Below are 17,884 nucleotides of genomic sequence, written 5' to 3'. Positions count from 1 at the left end.
AACGCTCAACCACTGAGCCACACCGGCCAGATCCTCATTCTTAATCCTGAAAACACGAAAGGTCTGACTACACCCCTAACCAGTGGAGAAAAATCTCTTTCACTGGCTACAAAGGAATTTACAATCCCATGAAACCCAGTGGCAAGGCAGGCACACCAACACCCCTCTGGGCGGGCAGGGGGTGAACTAGACATATGCGGGTCACCTGGCAGCCGCCCATCAACATGGCCCCATTGACAGGGCAGTCACCTGGGCAGAACGTGTGCCTGGCACACCGAGGGGGCAGTGCCAGGCTGTGCTGTGTCAGCCCCCTCCTTGCTCCCTGGGTGGAGCAGATCCCCTAGGTGGGCCATCTGCACAGTGGTGCCTTCTGGCTGGGTCTCAGGCCTCATCCTCTCAGAAAAAGGATTTCTCAGAGAGCTCCGGCTCCCAGGAAACCCAGACTTCAGTCCCTGGGCAGGTGAAGGAAGCAGCTCCTGACCCGCCCACCCTGGAGCTTCCAGTCTCCCTATCTCCGGAGCCCAGACCTCGCCCCAGGCACCCAGGTCACAGTCAGAGGAGAGCAGGGCTGTTCACCTTGGCCTCGGGGGCAGGGCTCTTGGTCACTGAAAGGTCTCAAAGGCTGCCACCGCATTTTAGAAATCAGACACTGGGGGTCAGCCTGCCTCTGAAGGGTATGGAGCCCCCTCACCCACAATGCGGGGCTGCATCAAGCTCCACGGGCTCTCATGGGTCCTGGCCCCAACCCCAGCCGAGCACCAACCATTCCCCCAAATCCTAGTTCAGCAGGAACACGCACGTCACCGCCTCGGGCAGGAGGGGGCCTCGCAGCTGACTTCTTACTTCCTAGATTTGAAACCGAGAAGCTTCTCTGGTCCACTGGAACCCCCATCCCCCCCATGGGAAGTAAAGATGGGCCTTGCAGAAGTTGATCAAACTGGAAAATGGAGATTAGGGGTGCCGGGTGGAGAAGAGCCGTGGTGACAATGGTGGAACAATGCTTCCTGCGTTCATGCTGCCAAGCCTGTCATTCAAAGCATCGCTTCCACTCTGACTGCCGCTGAAGGAGGCATCTAGACAGGCTGACGCTGGGCAGCTCGGGGAGCAGGGCCCGGGCAGAATCCCCCCACCCCAGCCAAGAGGGCCCACCCATGCTGCAGTCACAGGTGACCCCCATCCACCCTCCATAGGCTGAGACCCCCACCAGGACGATCCCACCCGCCGCTGCCTCGGCCACGCCACAGACACTCAGTCCAGAGCAGTTTTTCAAGCAGTTTAATGAGCTACAGAGAGTGGGCAGGAGGCAGGGGTCCCGGGGTGCTTCCTGCCACCCACCCGCCTGCAGAGCACAGACCCGCCTCTCCCTTTCGCCTGTCAGGGGACCGACAGGGTGCTGGAGGAGGTGGCTGAGGTGGGAGGATTCCTGAGCGGGGACATGGAAGATGACTCTAGGTGCAATGGAGAGCTGGCATTGGGGAAGGAGCAGCGAGGGTCCCCCAAACACCAAGGAGGACCTGTCTTCATCTCACGTGGGCAGCATCCTTGTCCCTGCCCGGGGCTCAAGGAGAGGAGTGGACATACCGGTAGATCCAGGGCAAGAAGGATGTCACTCGGGCATAGACTCCAGGAAAGTCAGAATGACCGCAGCTCTTCCCCCAACTCACCACCCCTACCTGGACCCAGTTTCCCCTCCATTTACAGACCAAGGGGCCCCCGGAGTCACCCTGTGGGAAAAAGAGACAGGTGGTCAGTGCTCAGGGTCCGTGCAGGCAGGAGCAATGCACAGAGGCCACAGCCTGGGGCTCTCACCTGGCAGGAGTCCCGGTCCTTGCTCCCTGCACACAGCATGTCGCCCTTGATAAACTTGTTGATCCTGGAGTATTTCTGCCGACAGACCTCATCCGCCACGATGGGGACCTTCACCTCCTGCAGATTCTGGAGCGGGGCCTGCAGCTCTGTGAGAAGAAGCCAAGTGAGCCTAGGGTCCTGAGGGGCATACGGCCACAGGCCGTGGGTTCTAGAACCACACACTGAGCCTCAGTGCCCCCAGGGAGACCCTGGGAGTCCCCCCAGACCCCAACTCTCCAGGTTCATTCCGAAGACGAGCAATGGGCTGATCACCTCTAGGCTGACACCGGACGCCAAGCTCCAAAAAGAAACAGAAATATATCTATATTTTTACCCACAAATAACTTTCATTGGGAAAAATCAGAGCAAGTGCTTTCACCCAAGAAATGCCGAGGGAGCAGACCTAGTGTCAAATTTGACTTTGGCCATTTCATAGTGAATCCTTGAGCAAGTCGCTGGAGTTCTCGCTCCTCGGTTTCCATCCCACCAAGGCTACAGAGAGCGTGCGGACATAGGGCACACACAGGGCCTGGCTCAGAGTCAGTGCCAAGAAACACCCCCAGCGGCCTGCAGTGTGCTCAGTGCTTAGAGCACTGGCCGGTGCATCAGAGGGTCCCGGGTTCAATTCCAAGTCAAGGGCACGTACCTGGGTTGCAGGCTCGGCCCCGGCCCGGGCGGGGCTCATGTGGGAGGCAATCAATCGATGTGTCTCTCTCACATCAATGTTTCTCTCTCTCTCTCTCCCTTCTACTCTCTCTGAAAAGCAATGGAAAAAAATACCCTTGGGTGAAGATTTAAAAAAAAAGAAAAAGGAAATGCCCATGGCCTGGCCTCGCTCTTGCTACTCTGATCTCTGCTCCTTAACAGAGTCCTCTCTAGCTGTCCCTCCTACACCCAAGGGAGACCCCAGGAGGGACCCTAGCTAAGACCTCATCTGTAAAGCTTGGCCAGCACCCCGTTGCACCTGCCCTCAGTCTCCTCTTTAAACTCCAGCTGGTCATCCCAATCCTTACCTTCAGGATCAGTGTCACCCCAGCCGGTCACCCAGCACTCCGTGCCTGAGGGGACCGTGAATGACTCTGGTGGGAGGGTGATCCACTTGACTAGGTTAGATGGCAGCACAGAGGCCTCCAGTTTGAGAAGTGCCACATCCGCCCCACTTTGCGGCCCTTCTTCAAGACTGTACGCGGGGTGCCGGATGACCATAGCCACCTTCTCAGTATAATAGAGGGAGGGTCTCACTAGTCCTAGTTGCACCTTAAAGCTCGAAGGCACTGGGTTTTTCCTGGGGAACAGAAGACCAGAAGCTTTGAAAGAGGCTGTAGCAGAAGAGCAAGAAGTGCGCCAGCCCCTCAGAGCCTAGAGGCTTCCCCCTCTGCGGTGGGCAAGGGGAACCCCAGGAAGCTGAATCCTGGCAGGGGGTCTGCAGCCACCCAGCCCAGGAACTGCCCACAACACACATCACATGCCTCCCAACATTGTCCACTCCCCAGGTGTTGGCAGGGTGGGGACTTACCCGCGAATGCAGTGGGCAGCGGTCAGCACCCACTGGGACTGGATGAGAGAGCCCCCACAAATGAGCTCCCACCCCACAAATGGATTCAAGAACCACAGGCCCACCTGCCACGGCCACTTCCCAGCAGGGGCATCGTGGCCCCCCACGATGCCCGCTAGCTCAGTACCCGGGCCAGGATCTGGGGAGGCAGAGAAGGAGCCATCAGGGACCCAGGCACCCCTGCCCAGAACTCAGCATGGTCCTCATATTCAGTCCCTCCCCAGGGCCACCCTCATCTGGGGACCACCACCAAATCCCAGGGCTGGCCTCTGAGAAATCAGTCAGGGGTTCGGAGATAGGCAAGCTTGGGGGGTCAGGACTCACTTGAGGTCACAGACACGGAGCCCCCAAGGCAGGGGAGAGTCAGGAACAGCAGCCACAGCATCTGCAGGGGGAGAGGGTAGAGCCAGAGTGAGGAGACCTGGGGTGAGGGCACCGGGGACTGAGGCTGGAGAGGATGGGGGTTGAGCAGGGTGCTCACCATGCCAGGTCTCTCCGCCTTCTGCTCCTGGGCTCCTCTGAGCCCCTTTATCCTGCTGCCCAGAAGCTGGGCAAAGGGGAAGCCTGCCCTCCTTGGGGTGGGGCACCGGAGGAGGCAGGGCTTATCCCTTCAGTGGATCAGTGGGGACCCACAGGCCATCTGGCAAACAAGAAATACCGAGTGTCTTCTCTGAGAACTTGGTGCTGAAGACATATCGGTAGTGAGATGGATAGTATGCACACGGAAAATAAAAAAATAAGATGCTCTGCAGAGTCCCATACACCAAAAGGTCGCAGGTTCGAGTCCCAGTCAGGGCGCACACCTAGGTTGTGGGTTCGGTCCCTGGTTGGTGCGCGCACAAGAAGCAACCAGTCGATGTTTCTCCCTCACTCTCACATTGATGTCTTTCTCTCTCTCTCTCTCTCTCCCTTCCTCTCTCTAAAATCAATAAACATATCCTTGGGTGAGAATTAAAAGTAAATAAATAAGATGCTCTGAAACCAATAAAACAGAGCAAGGGCGCAGATGTAATAGGGGCCTTGCAGCTGAGCCAAGAGCTGGGCCGCAGGGGAGCACCTGGCCCCCTGCTTCCCGCGCTCCTCGCCTTGGGGCGCTCGCCCTCAGAAAGGGGCACCCTCCCTGGACCTGGAGGCCGAGTTTGCCAGCGGCACCGCGAGTTGGAGGAGGCAGCCTCCCTGGGGCCTTCGAGGGAGCGGGGACCTGCTCACACCTCGATTCTAGACTTCCCTCCTCCAACACTGTGACAATAATTTCTGTCGTTTAAAGGCCCCAGTCTGTGGCACTCATCGCAGCTGCCTCAGGACACTCCCATGCGCTGGTTCAGCTGTCCTCATACATCACACGCGTGATCAAACTTCGCCAAAACGCACAGCCAAGGATGAGAGAGGTGCCAGTTTAACGCTGGCTCTCATCGCCTCTCCTCGCACCCCCAGAGCCCCCCGAGCCACCCCACAGTGCTAGGAGCTGACCTCCCTCCCACGCTCCCTGCTTTCTGAATGGAGGAGCTCTGTCCCCCAGTCCAACCCCAGGCAGAGGCTGGCCACCCGCCAGGGACAGACGTTTCCATCCTTTGGCTTCTGAGAATCATCGTCCACCAAACATGGGATAGGACCAGACAATGGTTTAAGAGGAGAAGCAAGAGGAGGGGGGGGTCCCCCCACTTCTGAACCAATGGCGTGTCCCCCATGAGCCAAGCAAGGAGGCCACCAAGGGATGCTTTGCACAAGAAGCAATCGATCGATGTTTCTCTCTCAGATGAGCTCAGGTCGCTAGAAACCCATCATCTCCTCCTGGGGCCAGAGTCACTGTCATCCTTGCTGAGATTTTGGTGTCTCTGGGGGCATCCAGAACCCTCAGGAGATGCTCAGGATCTCTACAGGAAGCAACTATGATCCACCATGGCCAGGGAGCCCCACCAGGGAGTCGAGAGTGAGCACCCAGGAGGAGGGGGGCTGGGCTCACAGACCCTGCAAGTCTCACAGATCCAGGGGCAAGACCTCTGGGTGGCAATGGGGGGCTTCCACCCCCTCCCCAGTGCTGGTCTGGACAGAAGCCCAGCCTTCACCCACCCTCAATGGTGGATGTGGGTTTGGGGCTGGTTCCCGGGGCCCAGATGACAGGAAGACAAGTCACAGAGATGTTAGAGAGAAGCCACAGTCCCCAACGTTGGCCCAGCCCGATGCTGGACCCAGACTTCCCGTCCCCCAGCACCAGGCCGGGCGATAACCAGCTGGGCAAGACCTGGGGACAAGGACAGCATTTGAACATTACAGCAGATCTACCGGAAACAGAGACAAGAGGTTTGAGGGCCTCAGGGGAAATCTCATGACCATCACCGCAGGTAATACAATCATTGTTCTCAGAAAAGCCAAAAGCCTCAACTGAAAAGGTTTTAAGATTAGGTTTCCCAAGGTGTCTGGATGGAAGATAAATGTTTGAAACACAAATAAGGAGCGAAAGAAGAAGAAACTCATTTTTTTTTTTATCTCAGTAATAACCAAGGAGAGGCCGTAATGGTAAAGGCCGGGCCCACAGCAGCAGCCATGCGTTCCTACTGACGGTAGCTGCGACCTTCACAGGGAAATGTTCCAGAGTCCGTGACAACCACAAAACTTTCCCGAGAAGGGAAGTAACATGAAATAAAATGTCATTCGATGTTGCTAAAAAGAGACGGTGTCATCAAATATCAACTCTTCAAAAACCCCAAAAGAAAATGAACTGCAGGTGCATCTGGAACATTCACAGTGATCCCTAAGTGTGCCTGGAGGAAGATACAGGCGAGGGTGACCCAGGAGGCCGCAGGGCACAGTGTGGGGCAAATTATGGAGCTGGAATCATAAAGGTGCAAAACTGGGAGCCGAGAGGCCTTCCAGCGGTTGAACAGCTGGACCTACGTGCCCATTCTCCTAGACCCCAGCCTCAGTGACAGCACAGTGGTGGACAGGGAAACGGTATCAACTCAGCAAAGAAAGAGGGAGGTGACATCGGTGATGGGCCACTGGGAATCAGGTGGAAGGGACCAAGAAGTGGGGGGTGGGGACAAGCGCAACCCGCTTTCTGGTGCTTGGTTTGAGGCCACCTCACTGTGCTTGGAGGACACGTGGAGATGGGGCCGCTTTGTCCCAGGCACCTCAGGTGTTGGCAGGGGCTGAAGAGGTGGTGTTGACACGGGGTCTATGAACAGGGGGTTGTCTAGAGTCTGGACACACAGCCTCAGAGCCTCATCAGGATGAATAATGGCCACCCCACCCACCTGCCCCAGAAAACGGGCCCAGGTTTATTCCCTGAAGAAAGTGAACTAGAGGCTCCTGGCTTAGGCTCACCCAGCACGGAGGAAGGGGTTGCCTGGGAGAGACACAAGGCTGGAAACAGGGATTGAGGGGAGTCTGCCCCTGGTCAGGACTCAGGCCCTCATCTTCCAGCCCAGTTTTTCACCCAATCATCTTAGGATAAAACCAACTAGTCCAACCAGCCAATCAGGTTGACAGATTTGAGTCAGCATGTGAACTGTTAATAAGCACAGTTGTTCCTGTTAGAAAATTATACTTGGCTATGGTGGTAATTTTTGGCATAAACCACCCCAAAACCTAATGGCTCCTTCTTAGGTATGAAGAAAACAGTTGAGGCCCTGGCCAGTTTAGCTCAGTGGTTAGAGAGCATCAGTCCTGGACTGAAGGGTCCTGGGTTTGATTCCAGCCAAGGGCATGTATCTCGGTTGCAGGCTCTATACCTGGCCCCAGTCAGGGTGCGTGCAGGAGGCAACCAATCCACGTGTCTCTCTCACATCGATGTTTCTCTCTCTCTCCCTCCTCTCTCTCTCTGTCTTCCTCCCTCTCCCTCTCTCCCTCTCTCTATTTCCCTTCCACTCTCTGAAGCTCAATGGAAAAACTATCCTTGGGTGAGGATTTAAAAAAAAACAAAAAACAGTTGGGCCTGACCAGGGAAGCACTGAATTGGGAAGTTAGAAACCAAACTAAAAACAAATGAAAAAAAGTTACCCAAACCTATTCAACTAACAATGAAGAGAAACAGGTGAGGTTTCCGTATATTTTCAGGGAGGCAGGAAAAGATACTGTGTTTATGAAACAGGGATTACATACTGTTTTCTTCTCATATAAATAGATAATATCCAAGTGCCCTTGGACATTAAAAATATAACAAATTAAACATTCAATAGAATAGTTGGAAAATTAATTTAAGAGAACATCTAAAAAATGGAACAAAAGACCCTAGCCGGTGTTGCTCAGTGGTTGGAGCATCGGCCTGCACACCGAAGGGTCAAGGGTTCGATTCTCAAGGGCATGTACCTGGGTTGCAGGTTTTGATCCCCAGCCCCTGTCAGGACGCGTTCGGGAGGCAACCAATCGATGTCTCTCTCACATAGATCCCTCTCTCTCCCCTTCTCCCTCCCAAGTTGCAGCTCTGGAACCATCAGATAGTGCTAGTCATTCTGGGCAACACTGAGAGTTCCTGGGGTCACACACTGAAAAAATGCTGTTGGTCTCCACAAGAGCGACATCAGGTGTCTCAACAGACTAGAAACTAGAGCCGTGCTCTCAAAATGCCAAGGGAAAATGCCACTTCCCAAAAGGGCTGACTGCCCAGTGCTGTCTGTCAGCAGCTCCTTCAGGCTTCTCAGAACGTTCTTCCTGGGGAAAGTCAGCAGAGAAGGGTAGATGGACAGACGACAGCCCCTGCCTCTACAGGTGGTCCCTATCATATATTCCAGAGTCCCTTCACCCTCAGCCACCACCTCTGCTGGCATGGCCCTAACTCTCACCCCTCAGGGATCTAGGTCCTGGGTCCCAAGCCTTTTGAAGGCCTTGCCTTCTACCCTTGTCTGCTTACCATCAAAATAGGGCAAGGACCCAGGCGATCATCTGGACTACACACATTCCTGCTTCATTGTGGCCACAGTTCTACCCCCTCTGGGTTATCAGAGTCAGTTGCCCCTGCTGTTACAGGTTAATGTGTCCCCAGAGAAGATAAGTCTCAGTGCTAGCCCTGAGACTTCCTTTGGAAATAGTCTTTGCACCAATGGGTCCTCCTTTGGAAATAGTCTTTGCAGATGTAATCAAGTTTAGGCGAGGGCATTAAGGCGGGGCCCTAATCCAATATGACTGGTGTCCTTATAGGAAGAAGACAGGGACAGACACAGAGGGAAGACCACTAATGATAGAAGCAGAGGTTGGAGTTATGCAATGCAGGCCTGGAGCACCAGGGATGGCGGGCCCCTTCCAGGAGCTGGGACAGAGGCCTGGAACACATTCTCTCCCTGAGGCCCTGAGAAGGAACCAACCTGCTGGCAGCTGCTTTCGGACATCTGGCCTCCAGAACTCAGAGGTTAAATTCCTTTTGTTTTAAGACCCCCCAAGGTTATGATAATTCCTTACGGCCGCCTCAGGACACTAAGGCACCCTGCCACAATGGTGTCTCTGCTCCCTGCCTGTCCGTCCCTTGGCACCAGGAGCTCGAAGAAGCAGGTGCAGCTATAGCTGTTCAGTGGGACTCTCACCCTGTCCCCTGGCGAATTAGTCCCCCTTTGGGAACCAGGACTTACACACCAGGTGCAGGGAGGGGAAGCACCATCCCCCCAGGATCACAGCAGTGACAGCAGGCAGGGCTGCTCCTGCCTCCAGGATCATTGAGCCAGCCTCCTGGGGACACAGACCCCATGTGACGGTCACTGAAGGAGAGTATGCCCTGTAACCTGGAGGATGGGGCTTTTTGTGAGAACCATCCTCACCGTGTCAGCTGCGCTCTTCAGTTACCCCCATGAGGGTGGAGTTTCGAGGCCTCCACTTGGGCTCCAGTGTGGGAGCTCTCACCCACAGGCCTAAGAACCAATGCAGTTTGGACGGCCACCAACCACATCTGTCCCCAGTTTGAAGACAGGGCAAGTGACCATCAGGTGGGCTCCTGGGCCTTCTGCCAGTGACAAGGTCAGAGTGAGACTGCACCTCTCACTCTCAGGCCCCCCTGACCAAAAAATGCCCCAGGCAATGGCTAATAGTGCCCGGCCCTCTTGCCAGTGCATTCCCTGGGGCTCTGGCAAACGATGTGTCCCCTGGGCCATCCTGCGGGCCATGGGCCCCAGCAGGTTTTCTGGCTCCATCTCCTGGGGGCTCATACTCCAGGTCAGGGTTTCTGCCACGTCCAGCCTGGTTCCGCTGTCTGGACCACCAGCCCAGGCTGTGTTCCCACGACTCCTGCAGGAACGTCATGGCCAGACCCCACAGCTCCTTTGGGACACAGTCACTTTCCTCTGACAGGCCCTGCAGGGCTGGGCTGTGACTAACCCTGGTTAAAGGCTAGTGTTCAGGAGATGAGAGGCCTCTGCATTACAAAGGGGGGTTAGGAAGGCAGAATAATGGCCCCCAAAGACATCCACATCCTGATCCCCAGAAACTGTGGACATGTCAGATACCTGGCAAAGGGGGATAAAGGGTGCAGAGGCAATTAAAGTAGCTAACTGGGTGCCCTTGAGGTGGGGGATCATTCTGGATTATCCAGGAGGGCCACATGTAATCACTGGCCCTCTGGCTTTGGAGGTAGAGGAAGGGGCCACATGCCAAGGAACGCCCCAGCCTCCAAAAGTTGGAAAGGGCCAGGAACACGTTCTCCCTGGAACCTACAGGGGGGACCAGCCGACACCTGGGTTTAGCCCATGAAAGCCACGGGTCTCCTGACTACAGAATCGTGAGATGATTCATGTGCACTGTGGTGACTTGTGACAGCAGCCACAGGAAACTAATACAGGATGGGTATGCTGGCTCTTGATAAGGGGCAGAGGGGATGGCACTCAGCAAGCTAGGAGGTCTGGGGACTCAAAATTTCATGGACAACAACCCAGATGTCACTTTCCCATGGGTCAGGCCCCACTTTGTTCTAGCCAGGCCCAGGCTTTGGCCAGTCCATCACCCCGAGGGAGCATCTCTGTCCCGGAGCTTGGCCACTTGGCCCTTCGGCCACTGGTGGCGCTCACTTTCTCTGCCCTTATGAGCTGCCCAGGTGCCCTTCTGCTCTTATGTGTAGCCTTCATCTGCCACTTGACCACTCTCAGCTTTTTGGCAGCTTTTTCCAGAGCCTCCACTGAGCTTAGCAATCAGGGTCAAACTCCCTGGTCTCGTACAACCCATTGTCAGTGCTGGGGCCACGGCCAGCCAGGAGGCAGAGTTCAGCTCCAAGACCCCATCCCAGAGTGGCCTCCTCAGATCACACCTGGCTCCAGTTGCTAAGGGCCAGGCTCCTAGAAGCCCACAATCAGGGGCTCAGAAGCCTCTACATAGACGTCAGGGGTCAGGGGTCAGGAGCAGGAGGCCCCTTGGTAAGGGGGAGGCTAGGCCTGTGTAACCTCCTGTCATCCATTTTCAGTGGGGAGGGGGCATGGTCTTGGCATACTGTCCCTAAGAGCCCGAGAGTGAGGGGTCTGCTAGCAGTTGTCCCAGCAACAGGGGGTGACCCATCCTCCCTGAAGGGACATGTGGGAGGCTTATCAACATCTGCCAGGATGCCCTCTCTCGAGAAGTCCCTGCCGAGGACATATTGCATCCATGGCAGGGAAAGTGAGTCGGCTGCTGGCCTGTTTCTCTCCCTCCATGCAACCAAGCCTGGTTTCCACAGGGCGGGGACATTGTGAGGGGCACAGTGAAGAAAGGAGAGATGGGCTTAGGAATGAGGGAGGCGACAAAGGAACACCTGGGAGGAGGGGAGCCAAGGAGAGGAGAGGGGGCCCATGAGAGGTCATGGTCTCAGGGAAGGCGGCTGTGCAGCCAGTTACTGCAGGAGACCTCAGAAGAATGCCCACCAGCCAGGTCACTGCACTCAGCAGTTGCACCCAACTGTCCTAGCAGGGCCACTTGCCCCCCTCCCTATCCCCAACCCCAACCCCTACCGGGACCCCCCACCCCACCCCTGGAGGCAGCGGGAGAGAAAGGGGTACCAAGCAGAAATCAGCCTTTGTGGCCTCCCCCCACTAGAGGGCGAGGGTGAGCCCCAGGGAAGATGGGCGAGAGCGCGGGTCTCTCCTGCACGTCGCAGCACCTGTCACTGCCCAGGTGGCCAGCCCACCAGAGCCCACTTTCAGGTGCAGCTCCAGGCTTAGACCCCAGTGTCCACAGAGGGGCCCACTGGCTCAGCACGTTTGTTCCCCAGTTCCTCTCTAGCCATCTCCCCCAAAGCACCAGCCATCCTGGGAGTAAGGTCGTGTCTCAGGTTCCTCCCTGAAGCCCCAGAGCGGGGGAGGGGGGGCTGGGCATGAGTGGAAACTCAATTTTCACCCCCAGATATAAACAGAAAACTGCCCAGGTGAGGGCACCCGGCCTGCAGGATGCAGCCACCAGGGGGCGGCAGAGAGCAGAGGCTGCGGCTCCTGCAGGGTCCTGACCCAGAGCACCCAGAGCACCCAGGCCCCCAGTCCCGGCTCCACATTTTCTCCTTAAATTTGATCAAATGTTGTACAAATTGCCAGTTATAAAGACAGAGGGATGTAAAGTATAGCATAGGAAATGTAACTAATATTGTAATAACTCTGTATGGTGTCAGATGGGGTACCAGACCTACAGGGGCGAGGGGGGCGATCACCTTAGTTATATAGGTTATATAAATGTCTAATCTCTATGTTGTAGACCCGAAACTAATATAATGTTGTATGTCAACTGTAATTGAAATATTTGAAATTTTTAAATAAATAATAAATTTGATCAAATGTTTAATAAAACCTGGAATTTTAAAAAATTCTATTACTGTCAGAAATGGAAAGTCAGCATCACATCTCATAAACAGAAAACAGAGAAGTGTGGAAAATAGAAACCGTGGGCTATTTTGTGGTTCAGGTAGAGGTTGGAGCTGCCGGCTCTTCCACCCCACGGGGGTTCTGTGTCTGGATGGGGAGAGAGAAGAGAAACTGCCTCTACTCCAGGGACAAAACCTCTCATCCACTCAGGCTCCGGCCTCCTGGCTGCAGATGTCCCCCGTCCAAGAGGCTTCAGGGCAGGCCCAGCCTTGGAGACTGGGAGCTGTGGGGCCCTGAGCAAGTCTCTTGACCTTTCTGAGCCTGAGTGTTTCTGTCTCAAAAATGAGGGATGGTATCTGGCCCTTGTGGTGTGGGAGGCTGAGTGAGAGCACAGGTCCAGCCTGGCCAGGGCTGGAGGGAGGGAAACCAGCTGACATGGGAGAATGTCACAGTGGCCTCCAGGCTCGGCAGGGTGATGTCTGCACCCCCCACAGCAGACAGGCTCTCACTGAACTTGGAGTGGCAGGAGATGCGGGTCATCCTCATTAGCTGGCCATGATCATCAACTCAGCTGCCTGACTTAGGCCCTGTGCTTTGGAAGCCCTGTTCCCAAGGAGGTGACATCCGACTGGGAAAAGACTAAACAGATAATATACTTTTGGAATGGATGAGTCTGAAGACAGGAAACCAGATAATGGGGTACATCAGGTGAGGTTTGCTTCTCAACTAAAATCTAGAGCTATAAGGTAAGAACCTGCCAGGTGACATTCCTACCCCGCTAGGGTCCGGAGCCCAGGGCCCAGGTCTCCCATGGATCAAATTGGCCCCCGAAGGTCCCCTCTACCTACACAACCTGGGTCAAGCCTCACAGCAGCCCAAGGCTGGAGGCTGAGAGGGGACAGGGGGCCGGGGACGCTAGGCCACACGGAGCACCCAGGATGCACACAGACCCAAAAAGACCTCACCTCCAGGGCATGCGGTTGGAGACCCCCAATCTTGACTTCAGTTGCTTTTTACACTTTTCCCAGCTGCCTGCATCCCCAAAGTGTGCGGGCTGTTTCGGGATCATGCAGGGCGCGCTCCTTCCTGACCTGTGTCCTTGGATTTGTGTGGCGTTGGTGAGATCTACCCTCGTCTGGGTGCTGCTGTTGTGCTCTCCTATTGCTCTGTAGTTGACCTTCTCATACATCTTCCAACACTGATGCTGGCGAACCCTGCACGTGCCACCAAGGATGATCGCGACTGGCCAACATGGCCCCAGACGCGATGATGCCTGTCACCTGCGGGGACCCAGGCAAGAGCTTTTCCACCCAGAAGTAGACCCTGCGGGAGGGTTACCTGGTGATGGTTTATTCCCTAGGTGGCTGTCCCAATTTCACTCCCACCAGCAGCGTGTGAGTCCCCACCACGCCAGCCTCGCCTCAACTTGGCACGCTTGGGCTTCTCAGTTCTGCCAATCTGCTGTCTAGATCATGGGATCTCAGTGTGGCTTTAATTTGCTTATCTCACCAGGTGTTTTACTACTTGAGAGAAAAATGAAACTTTGAGTGCAGGTCGGAGTTAGTTGCCACTAGATTAAAAGTAAGAGAGTGTGTGTTCCGAGAGCTGGCTGTAGGCATCTAGCGGGCTGTGTGGGGAGTTCACTTGGTCACCTCCTAGAGAGGGGGCTGGACCCCCACAAAGCCTGAGTGTGACTTTTAAACAAGATGCCCTTCTATGATTTTCAGGTTAGAATTTCCCATGAGAAAAGCATTCCTAGGGCTGCCAGGGTCCGATGGGAGAAAGGTTGGTGGGGACACCAAAAGGAAGGCATAGTGTGAGGATACATGTCATAGTACATTTGTCAAAGCCCATGGGATGCACAAGGAGTGACCCTGATGTTAGCTGTGGGCCAGAGCTAATAGAATTGTGTCCATGTTGGTTCATCAACTGTAACAAATGTACCACACTAATGAAAGTCGTTAACAGAAGGGAAACTGCCTATATGGGGACTGGACTTTGTACACCATTTTCTAGGAACCTAAAATTGCTCTAAAAAAATAAAATCTATTTTAATTTTTTTTTTCATTTATTAGAAAGAAATGTCTGAGATGGGCTCAAGGCAAAGAGGGAACTGAGGGAGGTGGCAGATGCGGAGGCGATGAGTTGGGGAGTAGAGTGCTGTGGCCACAGAGAACTCCGGCGAAGGCTCGAACGCCATCAGAGGGAGCAGCCATGTCCCTGGGGGACACTAGTGCTGCACGTCTGAGCCCTGGGAGGAGCCATCACAGGGAGACAGTGGAAGGAGCAGCCCTCACCACCCAGCCCACAGTGACCGTGTGAGAGAGAAGTGAACTCCGTCGCATGGCTGACATGCAGGACACCCTGGCAAGCAGGGTCTGGTATCCATGAGGACATCTTACAAGTTTCAGGGACATATCCATGGCTGTGACGATTTGCTGCAGGTGTGGGAGGACCAGGGGAGAGGGAATGTGGGGCACACGACGTCCACTGACCACACAGCCAGGGTCGCAGCCTGCAGGAAGCTGTGTGTCGTGGCCGTAGACGCAGGAGTGTATGGGTCGGATGTTACGCATCACCCAGGGCGCCAGGCTGGGCCTGCAGGACGCGGGAGGGTGACGCCAGGTATCTTGCTGGACTCCTGTCCATCTCACACCTGGCCCATGTGGGACCCTTCGTCATGCCCGTGTCAGGCCCCTGTCCACATGTCCTGCTGACTCCTGGGTCAGGGACACCCTGAGTACCAGTCACAGACACAGCCCTGGCCGACTGCAGCAGAAAAGGGATTTCAGGAAAGGATGCTGGGTGCAGCTTCCACTCCCCAGGAAATAGGCCCATGGAGACACCTGGCTCCCTTTCCAGACACAGAGGGAGACACCTGGCTCCCTTTCCAAGACACAGAGGGAGATACCTGGCTCCCTTTCCAGACACAGAGGGCTGGAATAACGTCCCTGCAACTCATATCTGCCAGGAACCTTAGAACGTGACTATTCAAACACAGGGTCTTTGCAGATGGAATTAAGTCAAGGTCATACTGCATTAGGGTGAGTGCTAAATGCCATGTCTGGTGTCCTTAGAAGAGAGGAAAGAGGGGGCAAGGCCGCGGCCAGCGTGGCTCAGCGGTTGAGCATCGACCTAGGATCCAGGCGATCGGGGTTCGATTCCTGGTCAGGGCACATGCCCGGGTTTCGGGCTCGATCAATGACTCTCTCATCATTGATGTTTCTCTCTCTCTCTCCCTCTCTCCCTCTCTCTGTCCCTTCCTCTCCCTGAAATCAATAAAGATATATTTTTTAAAAAGGGGGGAGACAGAGGCAGAAAGTAGAGTGATGTGTCTACAGGCCAAAGGATGCCAGGAATTGCCAGAGGCCACCAGAAGCTGGGAGACGCACAGATTCTCCCTCTAAGCCTCTGGAAAGAACAAACCTATTGACACCTTGATTTCAGATTTCTAGCCTCCAGAACTGGGAAAAAATTAATTTCTGTTCTTTTAAGCCCCCTAGTTTGTGGTACTTTGTTACAGCAGCCCAGGAGTACAACAACCCACCGATGGAGAAAGCCCAGCAGTAAAAGCAGTGTCAGATAGAGGCCGGAAGGATTCCCTGATGACAGGCAAGGGACAGCAAAGGCCTGGTGTTGAGGGGAGATGGCTCTTGGCAGTAAGGAGGCTGGGATAAGGAGAGGATGGGACAGAGGCCTGAGCTGCTCCCTATTTTCTCTGCCACCCCTACCAGGTAGAATATGAACTCTTGCAAGCCTGTGTGCATTTGTCAAAAAACTTGTCACACTGTACACTTAAAATTGGTGAATGTTATCAAATTATACCTCAGTAAAACTGCCTTTATTTATAAAGAAGAGAGAAAGACTTTAAAGCTACTGAAATGGCCTGGTCGGTGTGGCTCAGTGGTTGAGTGTCGACCTATGAACCAGGAGGTCACGGTTGGATTCCTGGTCAGGGCACAGGCCCGGATTTGGGGCTCGATCCCCAGCAGGGGGCGTGCAGGAGGCAGCCGATCAATGACTCATCATTGATGTTTCTCTCTCTCTCTCTCCCCCTCCCTTCCTCTCTCTGAAATCAATAAAAACATATTTTAAAAAACTTTAAGTTACTGAAATCAAGCAAGCATGATGTTGGTGGATGTGGTTTGCAGAATTCTAAAGATCACAACCATCAAAGGAAAAATTAAAAACCTACGTGATCGCAAAGGTCAGGAGCACGTGGAGCAACAAGAGCGCCCGTGTTCTGAAGGTGAGCGGATCTGTTCATTCCTGGGGCTACCATAACAAACTGCCAAAGTTGGTGGGTGAAGACCACAGAAAAGTATTTCTTTTCTCTCTCTTTTTAAATTGGAGTGGTGGCCACATCACTGCACTCTCTGCCTCCGCATTCACGTTGCCTCTGTGTCCCCTCTGTGTGTCTCTCATAAAGATGCACGCGGTTGCTTTTAGGGCCCCCACCTCCCCTAATCCAGGAGAAGCACCTCCTTGCAAGATCCTAATCGCATCATGTGCCACATCATATTATATCCGCTGGTCCCAGAGATGAGGACATGGACAGGCCGTGGGGACCGCGACTCACCCCTACAGTGAGGTGGGAACAAGAGCATACCCCGGGGCTGGAAAGGCGTTTAGCGCGACTCAGCGAAGCTGGGTGTGCCTGGCCCAGACATTCCGCCCCGGGAAAGATAACCCTGGAAGATTCGCACACGAAGACTACAATCATGGGTGTTCAAAAGAGGGGAGCGTCCTAGCAAAGAGGGAGCAACAAATTAGCAGTTCACTCAGCGACGCAGCGAGACCCCAGAAGCGTCGTGTTGATGAGAGGAGAACTCCCCTGAACTAGAATCCACTACTCAAGGAACATGAGACGGACGCCTGGGGCAGGGGCAGGGACAGAGGGGAGGCCCTCAGGGAAGGTCTCCTGGCCCAGGGAGGGTTGCAGCAGACTCCCACCAGGGGGCGCAGCAAAGAAAGGTGGGGAAATGTGGGCAGATTTAACACCACTTGGGAATAGAAATTCCAGCTGCTACAGCCCCAGCACAAGGAGAACTCTTGGTGGTTTCATCGGGGTCTCAATTCACTTCCCTCAAGGCATGAAGGGCTGAAATAGGAAAAGACCCATCTTCTCAGCCAATGATCCTTCTGTCTGTCAACCAGGGCCCCCCCCCCCCTTCCTCTGGACAGCCCATCAGGCTGCCCCAGCTCCCCCCTGCCTTCCCCAAGGTGAAACACGTGCCCTAACACATACACCCCCAGCCCCTGGCCACCAGGGTGGGAGGAACACTGGAATGCTAGAGGCCAAGTTGTAGATGTGACCAGCAGCATAACTCACCACTTCAGGTGTCCACGAGGGCCATGGATGCAAAAGTGAGACTTTGCTTTATAATCAACATCAAGTCCCTCGTCTGTTCGAGTCAGCTAACCTGGTGCAGACATTTTCAGTTAACCAGGGACAGTTGGCTCATCCATTCATTCATTCCATAAATACTTGCTGAGCAACCACCATACACCAGGCACTGTTCTAGGCACTAGGAACATGCACTGAGCAAACAGGCAAATATCTCTTCTCTCCTGGAGTGTGAATAGTCTAGTGTGGGAGGCTAAAACCTAAATAAGATTAACAAGAGGGCACAGTGGGAGCAGGTTTCTTAACCCAGTCACCTGTGTCTCCAAAATGCTGTGGGCATTTTACGCTCCAAAAATGCCAACACCAAGTGAGCGTGTTCGTGTCACACATACACCTGCA

The 17,884-nt window shown here is 54.6% G+C and overlaps 1 protein-coding gene across 1 annotated transcript; it reads right to left on the bottom strand.

Annotated features, from left to right (window-relative positions):
• Positions 1–1,559: 1,559 nt before the first annotated feature.
• LOC107533337 (mastin-like) lies at positions 1,560–3,788 on the bottom strand. The gene is made up of 5 exons (XM_016207993.2): positions 3,728–3,788; positions 3,365–3,542; positions 2,862–3,133; positions 1,810–1,955; positions 1,560–1,724 (listed from the first exon to the last, which is right to left on the bottom strand). The coding sequence occupies exons 1-5, from the start codon at positions 3,786–3,788 to the stop codon at positions 1,560–1,562; spliced, it is 822 nt and encodes a 273-aa protein (XP_016063479.2).
• Between the last annotated feature and the right edge of the window lie 14,096 nt (positions 3,789–17,884).

The sequence above is a fragment of the Miniopterus natalensis genome, chromosome 3, assembly GCF_054644295.1.
Source record: "Miniopterus natalensis isolate mMinNat1 chromosome 3, mMinNat1.hap1, whole genome shotgun sequence".
Lineage (NCBI taxonomy): Eukaryota > Metazoa > Chordata > Mammalia > Chiroptera > Miniopteridae > Miniopterus > Miniopterus natalensis.
The sequence above is the reverse complement of the archived record's forward strand: the minus strand, read 5'-3'. Positions and strand labels throughout refer to the sequence as shown.